Here is a 12,913-nt window from a genome sequence, read left to right as displayed (position 1 = left end):
GGTATGTGGAGAAAGGAACCACCCCAGCATAGAGGTCTGTAGAGAAAAGAACCACCCCAGCATAGAGGTATGTGGAGAAAGGAACCACCCCAGCATAGAGGTATGTGGAGAAAAGAACCACCCCAGCATAGAGGTCTGTGGAGAAAAGAACCACCCCAGCATAGAGGTCTGTGGAGAAAATAACCACCCCAGCATAGAGGTCTGTGGAGAAAAGAACCACCCCAGCATAGAGGTCTGTGGAGAAAAGAACGACCCCAGCATAGAGGTATGTGGAGAAAAGAACCACCCCAGCATAGAGGTCTGTGGAGAAAAGAACCACCCCAGCATAGAGGTCTGTGGAGAAAGGAACCACCCCAGCATAGAGGTCTGTGGAGAAAAGAACCACCCCAGCATAGAGGTATGTGGAGAAAGGAACCACCCCAGCATATAGGTCTGTGGAGAAAAGAACCACCCCAGCATAGAGGTCTGTGGAGAAAAGAACCACCCCAGCATAAAGGTCTGTGGAGAAAGGAACCACCCCAGCGTAAAGGTCTGTGGCGAAAAGAACCACCCCAGCATAGAGGTATGTGGAGAAAAGAACCACCCCAGCATAGAGGTCTGTGGAGAAAGGAACCACCCCAGCATAGAGGTCTGTGGAGAAAAGAACCACCCCAGCGTAAAGGTCTGTGGCGAAAAGAACCACCCCAGCATAGAGGTATGTGGAGAAAAGAACCACCCCAGCATAGAGGTCTGTGGAGAAAAGAACCACCCCAGCGTAAAGGTCTGTGGAGAAAGGAACCACCCCAGCATAGAGGTCTGTGGAGAAAAGAACCACCCCAGCGTAAAGGTCTGTGGCGAAAAGAACCACCCCAGCATAGAGGTATGTGGAGAAAAGAACCACCCCAGCATAGAGGTCTGTGGAGAAAAGAACCACCCCAGCGTAAAGGTCTGTGGAGAAAGGAACCACCCCAGCATAGAGGTCTGTGGAGAAAAGAACCACCTCAGCAAAATGTTGAGAGCACTGAGTCTGAGAGCTCAGATGAGGATTCTTATCCAGTATTCATCAACAAGCCATGTAGGGATGAAGAGAGCAGATAGAGTAGCACACAGCTAGTATCAGATAATAGTGAGGAACAGGGTCAAACTTCATTGTGACGGAGTGCCAGCCAGCCTGTCCTCAGGGAGACCCCAGAAAAGACAGGCATAAATATGGAAACAGCTAAGGGCTCAGAGATAAAGTGGACACTAATTCATTGGGGTCACCCATGACCTTGACATCCTAACCTATAACACTTTAGGGCTGCCAAGCTCTTATCAGGATACAATCTAGAGATGCTCAGATTTCTTATTTTTTTAATCCTTACTAATCAGTGTGACAATATTTAGTGGGGGTTGCGTCTTTGCCCATATAGGTAGATTGGGCATGTCTATATAGTTATATGGGTGTTAGTCCAGTTCTCAGGTGTTCTCATGACCAGTACTATGTCATTTGTGTTTGTATCTCTCCCTGTATATTTGGCAATGCGTTTTTACAATTCCTGATCATAAGGAGGTGAGGTCATGATTGGGTGAGGTGCTAAAGAAGAACAGTTCTTATTTTTTCTGGTTGTGTGTGGAGTCATCAACAAGAGGACATCGAGCCATAAATCTGAAAACTAAGGTAAAGTACAACCTTAATTGTAACCTTAATTTTACAGTGTTCGGTGATTGATTATCTGATTGAAATTATTTCATTTTAGAGGTATTTTGCACTTGAATTACTTAAATGTCATGTAAAATGCTGACTGGTCTTGTATCACTTTATAAAGTGTGTTTGTGTTATTCCTCAATTTCAAATCCTGTTGAACCCTGTTATCACAACTAAGCCATTCCAGCATTAATGAAATGTTAATTTCCTATGGTTATTTACTTTGGTCTTGATATGGACAATTACGGATTGAATCTAAAAAAAACAGTGTGAATAAACAATAGCAACTAGCAAGTCATCATAATAGTATGTAATGGTAAAAGGGGGGATACCTAGTCAGTTGTACAACTGAATGCCTTCAACTGAAATGTGTCTTATGCATTTAACCCAACCAAGATCATGCATTCAATGCTTTAACAATTATACCATTCCATTCAGGGATTCTTGAAAGTCAGGACAATCCTTGTCTGGCAGTGAAACTTTATAGTTGAAAAAAGAAGAAGATTTTGTTGCATTATTTGAGCTTATTTTTAAAGGTCTGTGGAGAAAGGAACCACCCCAGCATTTTTAAAGGGGAAGATTTGCTTCAGGAAATTCCAAAATATTTTCAATATTATTCATTTCCATATGCCCAGAAATGCCATTATCCGGAGCAAAGGATCCTAATTCCAAACTCTGCTTAGAGTAGATATTGCAGATCGATTGTAGATATTGCAGATAGATTGTAGCTTCTATCAATGTAATTGTCTGCATCACTTCCAATCTCCCATATATATTTTTGCAAATACATACAGTACATACACACATGCATATCTCTCCTAAAAATGTGCATTAATTCAAACGAACTGAAGAGGGATCTTATGTCATTTCTTGCCCTCTGACTTCAAATGATATTTCTCTCAAAACTGATTCCTAACAAATGTGTCGGGAGATTTGTGGCTCTATTCAATACAGAAGTTCAGTGTTACAACTTGATTGAAATTTAAAGGCAATGTTCCCACTTTAGCAGAGACTGCATTCACGGTAAACGCTGCATACAGTATGTCGGCTAAAACAGAAATTACCTTCATTTCTAGCGTGCAAGCTGTTACGCTTCAACGAGACAGATTGAACAGAGCCGTTGGTTACCTCCGTCAGATTAGTCTGAAATCCTAAATGAATCAGGAATGAGCCGGGTCAGCTCCACCATAATACCCTTCATGTCCTCATTACATGTAGTGTAACAAGGTGGCCTGTAAAGTGCTCTACTTTTGATAGAATTAAACAAACAATATTGAAATCACCATGGTCTGTGATGTGGTGAGGTTGTACCCAGGTGCAGAAAAGACAAGAGAGAAGGAATCAGTGGTTAAGGAAATATATAATACTTTACTGAGAAATGGTAGCCACAGGATCACAGTACACTGGGGGGGACAAACACTAAGTCTCAAACTCACTCAGGGGACGAATGCACGCACGCGCACACACACACACACACGCACACGCATGGCTGCGCCCCTGCCCAGGCAAGTGAAATACATAGATTAGGGCCACGAGAACTGTTGAAAGATAATTTAATGTTCATTTCTCTACCATAAGCCACATCCAACGTTGTTTTAGAGAATTTGGTAGTACGTCCAACCGGCCTCACAACCGTAGACCATGTGTATGGCGTTGTGTCGGCGAGAGGGTTGCTGATGTCAACGTTGTGAACAGAGGTATGGGCAGGAATAATGAACACAATTGCGGACAATTCCCAGTCATGTGAAATCCATAGATTAGGGGCTAATTAATTTATTTCAATAGACTGTATTCCTCATATGAACTATAACTCAATCAAATCAATGAAATGGTTTCATTTTGCATTTATATTTTTGTTCAGTATAGATTAAGATAGGAATGAATTTTGGTTCAAATATGTTTATTTTAAATATATATTTTCATCGAACTTATGTTAACTCCGTCAGACACCTTAAAACCTCTACGGACCCCCCATCCCGGATCCGGGATCATCCTCATCAGAAACGCTGACTAGCATAGCCTAGCCTAGCGCCACAGGGATATCATATAATATAATTTCATGAAAACACAAGTCCAATACAGCAAATGAAAGATAAACATCTTGTGAATCCAGCCAACATGTCCGCTTTTTAAAATGTTTTACAGCGAAAACACAACCTATATTTATGTTAGCTCACCACAATAACCCAACACACAACGCCATTTTTTCACCGCAAAGATAGCTTTCACAAAACCCACAAATAGAGATAAAATGAATCACTAACCTTTGAACAACTTCATCAGATGACAGTCTTATGACATCATGTTATACAATACATTTATGTTTTGTTCGAAAATGTGCATATTTATAGCTACAAATCGGGGTTTTACATTGCAGCCATGGTCACAAATGGCACCAAAACAGCCAGAATAATTACAGAGAGCAACGTGAAATACAGAAATACTCATCATAAAACTTTTATGAAAAATACATGTTGTACAGCAAATGAAAGATAAACATCTTGTGAATCCAGCCAACATGTCCGCTTTTTAAAATGTTTTACAGCGAAAACACAACCTATATTTATGTTAGCTCACCACAATAACCCAACACACAACGCCATTTTTTCACCGCAAAGATAGCTTTCACAAAACCCACAAATAGAGATAAAATTAATCACTAACCTTTGAACAACTTCATCAGATGACAGTCTTATGACATCATGTTATACAATACATTTATGTTTTGTTCGAAAATGTGCATATTTATAGCTACAAATCGGGGTTTTACATTGCAGCCATGGTCACAAATGGCACCAAAATGTCCGGAGAAATTTTAGACAGCCACGTAATCTAACAGGAAAAACTCATCATAAACTTTGCTGAAAAATACACGTTGCACATATAATTAAAGATACACTGGTTCTTAATGCAACCGCTGTGTTAGATTTAAAAAAATAACTTTAGTACAAAGCACAGCATGCAATAATCTGAGACAGCGCTCAGCCATTCTCCGCCATGTTGGAGTCCAAAGAGTCCACAAAAATACGAAATAACATCATAAATATTCCCTTACCTTTGATGAACTTTCATCAGAATGCAGTGCCAGGAATCCTAGTTCCACAATATATTGTTGTTTTGTTTTAGAATGTCCATTTCTTCTGTCGAATTAGCAACTTTGGCTAGCATGGTGGAGCTCACGTGCCCATGAAGATTTTACGCATGAACGGAAAATTCAAAAAGTCATAATAAAAGTCGAATAAACTGGTCAAACTCAGTTGAGAGTTTGGACAAAGCCAAACAGGAAGGATATAACCCCACCCACTTTGCCAAAGCACAGCCCCCACACCACTAGAGGGATATCTTCAACCACCAACTTACCATCCTGAGACAAGGCCGAGTATAGCCCACAAAGATCTCCGCCACGGCACAACCTAGGGGGGGGCGCCAACCCAGACAGGAAGATCACGTCAGTGACTCAACCCACTCAAGTGACGCACCCCTCCTAGGGACGGCATGAAAGAGCACCAGTAAGCCAGTGACTCAGCCCCTGTAATAGGGTTAGAGGCAGAGAATCCCAGTGGAGAGAGGGGAATCGGCCAGGCAGAGACAGCAAGGGCGGTTCGTTGCTCCAGAGCCTTTCCGTTCACCTTCACACTCCTGAGCCAGACTACACTCAATCATATGACCCACTGAAGAGATGAGTCTTCAGTAAAGACTTAAAAGTTGAGACCGAGTCTGCGTCTCTCACATGGGTAGGCAGACCATTCCATAAAAATGGAGATCTACAGGAGAAAGCCCTGCCTCCAGCTGTTTGCTTAGAAATTCTAGGGACAATTAGGAGGCCTGCGTCTTGTGACCGTAGCGTACGTGTAGGTATGTACGGCAGGACCAAATCGGAAAGATAGGTAGGAGCAAGCCCATGTAATGCTTTGTAGGTTAGCAGTAAAACCTTGAAATCAGCCCTTGCCCAGGAAGCTAGTGTAGGGAGGCTAGCACTGGAGTAATATGATCAAATTTTTGGGTTCTAGTCAGGATTCTAGCAGCCGTATTTAGCACTAACTGAAGTTTATTTAGTGATTTAACTGGGTAGCCGGAAAGTAGAGCATTGCAGTAGTCTAACCTAGAAGTAACAAAGCATGGATACATTTTTCTGCATCATTTTTGGACAGAAATGTATTGTCCAACAACCTGATTTTGCTTTGTCATTATGAGGTATTGTGTGCAGATTGATGAGAAAAATATATATTTAATCAATTTTAGAATAAGGATGTATAGTAACAAAATGTGGAAAAAGTCAAGGTGTCTGAATACGTTCCGAATGCACTGTATGTTGCAGAACAGTGAATAAATATTTTTTCTGAATATTGACAAACCACTGATGAAGGTGATCCTTGAAACAGACATATTTGTACCTCTAAAAATAAAAGTTAAGTACAATTATTTGTAAAGTATAGAAGATTGTTCAATTGAAAATCCCCAGTAAAAACAGGTCTTTCAGCACTCTGACGGAGATAACATTAGACGAAATTATGTTTTATGGAGTTGACAAAAATGAATTATTCTTCATCATTCAAGTGATATACAAAGTATACATTTTGTTTTCCCTCAGTTGCTTTATGATTCCAAAACCTAATTTTAAAAAGTTTAAAAAGAGATTGTCCCGTCTTTCAAGAATACCTGTATTATTGTATTGATACAATGCTATTATAGGAACTATCATACTACTGTCTTTCCCTTCCCCTCAACAGTCATCTCCAAGCATGGATGATTGGAGCTCGATGTTCACTGATGATGAGTTGAGGCTCCTGAACTTAACTGAATTGGACTTTGTCAAGCCTGAGGACCTTGGTCCTGTGCTGGGGCCCCGTCACCTGTCCGCCCTGGTGTTCTATAGCTTGGTCTTCCTGCTGGGGGTCCCGGGCAACGCTCTGGTGGTGTGGGTGACGGGCTTCCGCATGCGGCGCTCCGTCACCTCTCTGTGGTTCCTCAACCTGGCCCTGGCTGACCTGCTGTGCTGTCTGTCCCTGCCGCTCCTCATGGTGCCCTTGGCCATGGACCAGCACTGGCCCTTTGGCCCCGTGGCCTGCAAGCTGCTCAAGGGACTCATCTACCTGGTCATGTATTGTAGCGTGCTGCTGCTAGTACTTATCAGCCTGGACCGCTGGCTGCTGGTCAGCTTGCCCGTGTGGTGCCAGAACTGGAGGAGGCCTCGCAAGGCCACCTGGGTGTGTATCGGGTTGTGGCTCCTGGCCCTGCTGGGCAGCATCCCCCAGTTTGTCTACGTGAAGGAGGTCCAGCTAAGCACCAGTAAATCAGAGTGCCTGGGATCTCACACTATAGTTAGCGGCTGGACTATCACTACAGTACGCTTCCTGGTGGGTTTTGTGATGCCATTCATCACCATCGTGGCGTGTCATTGGGTTGTGTATAGCAGGGCCGGGCGGGGGTCTGGGGTGGGGTCTGGGAGGGTGAGTGAGGTGCGCTCCAGACGCACCTTGAGGGTCATTTTTGCTGTGTTGCTGAGCTTCTTCCTGTGCTGGGTTCCACTGCACATATTGGATTTCCTGATCCTATTGACCCCCCGGCACTCATCGCACAGCGCCAACGTACAGCTGGCCCACACCCTGGCCCTCTGTCTTGCCTACTGTAACAGCTGCCTCAACCCTCTGATCTATGTGTGTCTGGGACGAGGCTTTAAGCAGAGTATCAATCGTTCCCTGCGCAGTATGTTCAACTTCGCCACCGAGGAGCCGCTACCCAGAAAGAGCATGTCCAGGAGCACATCAGAAAGAAACCAGGAGATGAATATTATGTAAAGTTCTCTGTGTGTGTGTGTGTGTGTGTGTGTGTGTGTGTGTGTGTGTGTGTGTGTGTGTGTGTGTGTGTGTGTGTGTGTGTGTGTGTGTGTGTGTGTGTGTGTGTGTGTGTGTGTGTGTGTGTGTGTGTGTGTGTGTGTGTGTGTGTGTGTGTGTGTGTGTGTGTGTGTGTGTGTGTGTGTGTGTGTGTGTGTGTGTGTGTGTGTGTGTGTAAACCATGAGAACCTGCTGAGTCAGAGTGTTTTGTGACATTAAAAAGTGCTGAGAGACGTGATTCGAATCCAATGTTGTGCAACAGAACAGGAACTTCTGCCCTCTCTGTAATATGTTTCCGCCAGCAATCACACTTGTGCAATTTGATTTGGCTTTATCTGTATTTAAGGGCTCTATTCAATCAGATCCGCTTTAGCTGACATCCCCAAAGAGGTTGTTTTGGCGGTGTGAGAGGTGAAACTGCGTTAGAGCTGTCAAATCCACAAGCGGATCCTGGCATTGCAGTATACCTGAAGCGGACATTGCCATTTGCTACATAGAGTCGCACGAACAGAAATCCCATGCAGTGGAATGTGAGACAGTGGAATGTGAGATATAATCTATACCTCAATTAGGCTGATAGAAATCCTCATTATTTTGTTTAATGATTTTCAACTTGACTGTGTGGCTTCATGACAATGATCAAGAGCAGCTGCTCACCGATTGGATAGCTCTAATGTATTTACACCTCCAAAATATCAGCTATGTGAGTTTTTGTTAACGCTTGATCTGATTGAATCTAGACTGTTGCGGGTTACCCTGGGGGTCGGGTGTGGGGCCACACCAGTGCCATGATTACTGTATATATGTGATAACCTTTGTATGCTTGCAATGCGCAATGATGGAAAAGTACTGGGTAAATGGAGATATACTGCTTTAGTTCTCAGGCTGTGAATTGTCTGCACCTGCTGATAGTCACACAGGCTCAAGGCCGAGATAGCAGAGTGAGAAACCACAGTCTAGACATGTTTTTCTCATCTTAGATACTTTGTATCTAATCCAATGCAACAATGTTAACTTCTTAGTAATCCCTTCGCGCGCCAATCCCGTTAACGGGATTGATTTGACAACAACCAGTGAAATAGCAGCGAGCCAAATTCCAAAACAGAAATACTCATAATAATAATTCATAAATCATACAAGTGTTATACATCGGTTTAAAGATTAACTTCTTGTTAATCCAGTCAGTGTCATATTTCAAAAAGGCTTTACGGCAAAAGCAAACCATGCGATTATCTGAGGACAGCGCCCAGCATACCAACACATGAAAATCATATTTCAACCCGCCAGGCGCGACACAAAAGTCAGAAATAATGATATAATTCATGCCTTACCTTTGAAGATCTTCTTCTGTTGCCACTCCAATATGTCCATTAAACATCACAAATGGTCCTTTTGTTCGATAAATTCTGTCTTTATATCCCCAAAATGTCAATTTATTTGGCACGTTTGATTCAGAAAATACACCGGTTCCAAACCGCGCAACATGACTACAAAATATCTAATAAGTTACCTGTAAACTTGATCCAAGTATTTCAAACAACTTTCCTAATACAACTTTCGGTATTTTTAAACGTCAATAATCGATTAAATTTGTCTGTGGAACTTGTTCATTTTATGTCTCAGTTGTTGAATCTTATGTTCATACAAATATTTACACATGTTAAGTTTGCTGAAAATAAACGCAGTTGACAGTGAGAGGACGTTTCTTTTTTTTCAGAGTTTACTTTACTTTGAGAAATTTTACCCCAAAGTTTAATTCAATTTTAGTAAATATTCACTTATGTGCACTCTTCCATACCCAGGACCTTAAAACGTATGGATTTGATTCCATTCTTGAGCCAATAGTAAGCGATTTGAAAGTGCTTGAGACTGAGGGTATTGAAGTTCCCTTCTTCAGTGGTTGTATACATGGCAGTATTGTCCCAAGTAACTGGAGATAATCTTGGTAAACATTGCCTGTTTGGTTGTGTGGAATTGTTTAGTGCTCGTTATTGTTGCCATTTTTGCCTCACTGAGAAAGTGAATTTTCAAACTGTGTTCTCTGAGGATGACCCAAGAGTGACTTTACGAACAAACACATGCACTCAGACCATTGTCAAATTCTTCAGTCAAACCCAACACTACCTCATGTGTACGGTGTGAAGCATGCTTGCTTATTGAACTCTGCAGTACTTCAATACTACAGACAATTCTTCTGTTGATATAATGCATGACATTTTTGGAGTTGCACAATTTGAGGTGTAACTTGACTACTGTAGAGCTGTTCTGTGAAGGGAGTAGTACACAGCGTTGTACGAGATCTTCTGTTTCTTGACAATTTCTCACATGGAATAGCCTTCATTTCTCAGAACAAGAATAGACTGACGAGTTTCAGAAGAAAGTTATGTTTCTGGCCATTTTGAGCATGTAATTGAACCCACAAATGCTGATGCTCCAGATGCTCAACTAGTCTAAAGAAGGCCAGTTGTATTGCTTCTTTAATCAGGACAACAGTTTTCAGCTGTGCTAGCATAATTGCAAAAGGGTTTTCTAATGATCAATTAGCTAATCCAAGTTTATCATTTTAAAAGACTAATACAACGTGCCATTGGAACACAGGAGTGATAGGTGTACAGAGGCCCATTATCAGCAACCATGTAGATATTCCATTAACAATCAGCCGTTTCCACCTACAATAGTCATTTACAACATTAACAATGTCTATACTGTATTTCTGATCAATTTGATGTTATTTTAATGGACAAAAAATTTGCTTTTCTTTCAAAAACAAGGGAATTTCTAAGTGACCCCTAACTTTTGAATGGTAGTGTACATTTTTGTCTTCTAATGCCTCTTAAGGGGAAAGTAATCTAAAAGTAACTGAATGTAATCAGATTACGTTACTGAGTTTGGGTAATCCAAATGTTACGTTACTGATTACAATTTTGGACAGGTAACTAGTAACTGTAAAAGGTTACATTTAGAAAGTAAGCTACCCAACCCTGTCACAGATACACAGCATTCCAGTTCTGGCATAGGAATGGCCTGGTGTTTTTCAGTGACCTCTTTTTTTAATAACACACGTGTCTCATTTGAAACTCTGAGTGTTGACCATAATATTCCCAATACCCACTTTTTTTTAGGTATCTCCAAAATCGTGGCTTACCTAAAAAAATATTCCCCTTCATTTCCGCTCCTGCCTTTTAAAGTGTGTAGTTGAGAGGTGCTTAGACCTTAACCCCTATCTGAAGAGCACAATATCCAGGTTATACAACATGATACAGAACATGAACCTGCCTTCCTGGGAAAATACCAAGTCTGCATGGGTGGTGAGCTACCCGATGACATTATGGCAACGTAGTATAGAGCGATTTCACATCTCATAATTTTGCATAAGGCACGGTTTCATTAATTTCAAAGTCTTACACCGTCTCCATTACTCAAATTACAGACTGTTAAAAATATATTCAAATGCCTACCTAAAGTGTTTGAGATCCTATCAGAGTTCAGCAACTGTGGGGCATATGTTTTGGTCATGCCAATCTCTGAGGAGGTATTGGGACGCCATATTTGAGGCATTTTCATATCTATGTAACATCTGTTGACCCCAATCCGTTCACTGCTAGTTTTGGTATACCACCTTTGGATTGTACTGTTACCACCCACCAGATGAATGCAGGAGCATTTGCTTCACTTCTAGCTCGCTGTCCTATCCTCTTTTAATTGGAGGTCGGCAAGACTTCCTTCTCTTACGTAGTGGGTTATGGATGTGATGTCATCTCTGCCACTTCAAATGGTTAGATACATTTTGTGCAGGGGTCCTGAGAGACGTTTGTCCTGACTTGGTCCCCTTTCATTGAACATGTAGAGAGCCTATTTTTCATAGTTTAGCTCTCACATTTCAGTATAGGCAGTCAGGTCCTGTGTAAGTGGCTGTGATTTGTTAATAGGAATCCACTGTTACTGTTACTGTCATACCTGTTTTACCTTTGTTATATTTACTATTCTGTTCTCTGTTGCCTTGTTGTTGTCTCCAGCCACTGTATGGACTGGATTCTCCTGGTCCTGGGGGCCCGGAGGGTGCAAGTCTTTGTACTTGCCCAAGTGATGGAACACTTGATTAAATTTACCAACTCATTACCAAACTTGTGACTGGAGTCAAGCGAGTTGGATGGGGGGGCGGGGATGTGTGCCCCGGGGCCAGGACTGGGGGACGCTGTCATAGGCCAGATGGTGTTTGAGCTGCTAGTGGAGAATGGCTGTAATTTTTTTCAGTACAGGCAGTTATGTCAGTGGCTACGGTGTGCAGATAGTACAGGCAGTTATGTCAGTGGCTACGGTGTGCAGATAGTACAGGCAGTTATGTCAGTGGCTACGGTGTGCAGATAGTACAGGCAGTTATGTCAGTGGCTACGGTGTGCAGATAGTACAGGCAGTTATGTCAGTGGCTACGGTGTGCAGATAGTACAGGCAGTTATGTCAGTGGCTACGGTGTGCAGATAGTACAGGCAGTTATGTCAGTGGCTACGGTGTGCAGATAGTACAGGCAGTTATGTCAGTGGCTACGGTGTGCAGATAGTACAGGCAGTTATGTCAGTGGCTACGGTGTGCAGATAGTACAGGCAGTTATGTCAGTGGCTACGGTGTGCAGATAGTACAGGCAGTTATGTCAGTGGCTACGGTGTGCAGATAGTACAGGCAGTTATGTCAGTGGCTACGGTGTGCAGATAGTACAGGCAGTTATGTCAGTGGCTACGGTGTGCAGATAGTACAGGCAGTTATGTCAGTGGCTACGGTGTGCAGATAGTACAGGCAGTTATGTCAGTGGCTACGGTGTGCAGATAGTACAGGCAGTTATGTCAGTGGCTACGGTGTGCAGATAGTACAGGCAGTTATGTCAGTGGCTACGGTGTGCAGATAGTACAGGCAGTTATGTCAGTGGCTACGGTGTGCAGATAGTACAGGCAGTTATGTCAGTGGCTACGGTGTGCAGATAGTACAGGCAGTTATGTCAGTGGCTACGGTGTGCAGATAGTACAGGCAGTTATGTCAGTGGCTACGGTGTGCAGATAGTACAGGCAGTTATGTCAGTGGCTACGGTGTGCAGATAGTACAGGCAGTTATGTCAGTGGCTACGGTGTGCAGATAGTACAGGCAGTTATGTCAGTGGCTACGGTGTGCAGATAGTACAGGCAGTTATGTCAGTGGCTACGGTGTGCAGATAGTACAGGCAGTTATGTCAGTGGCTACGGTGTGCAGATAGTACAGGCAGTTATGTCAGTGGCTACGGTGTGCAGATAGTACAGGCAGTTATGTCAGTGGCTACGGTGTGCAGATAGTACAGGCAGTTATGTCAGTGGCTACGGTGTGCAGATAGTACAGGCAGTTATGTCAGTGGCTACGGTGTGCAGATAGTACAGGCAGTTATGTCAGT

General features: G+C 42.7%; 1 protein-coding gene across 1 annotated transcript; it reads left to right on the top strand.

Moving 5' to 3' along the window:
- Positions 1-1,504: 1,504 nt before the first annotated feature.
- LOC139549311 (C5a anaphylatoxin chemotactic receptor 1-like) lies at positions 1,505-7,588 on the top strand. The gene is made up of 2 exons (XM_071359628.1): positions 1,505-1,639; positions 6,397-7,588. The coding sequence occupies exon 2, from the start codon at positions 6,409-6,411 to the stop codon at positions 7,462-7,464; it is 1,056 nt and encodes a 351-aa protein (XP_071215729.1). The 5' UTR covers positions 1,505-1,639; positions 6,397-6,408; the 3' UTR covers positions 7,465-7,588.
- The last annotated feature ends 5,325 nt before the right edge of the window (positions 7,589-12,913 follow it).

Source organism: Salvelinus alpinus, chromosome 22 (assembly GCF_045679555.1).
Source record: "Salvelinus alpinus chromosome 22, SLU_Salpinus.1, whole genome shotgun sequence".
NCBI lineage: Eukaryota > Metazoa > Chordata > Actinopteri > Salmoniformes > Salmonidae > Salvelinus > Salvelinus alpinus.
This window is presented reverse-complemented; position numbering and strand designations above follow the sequence as displayed.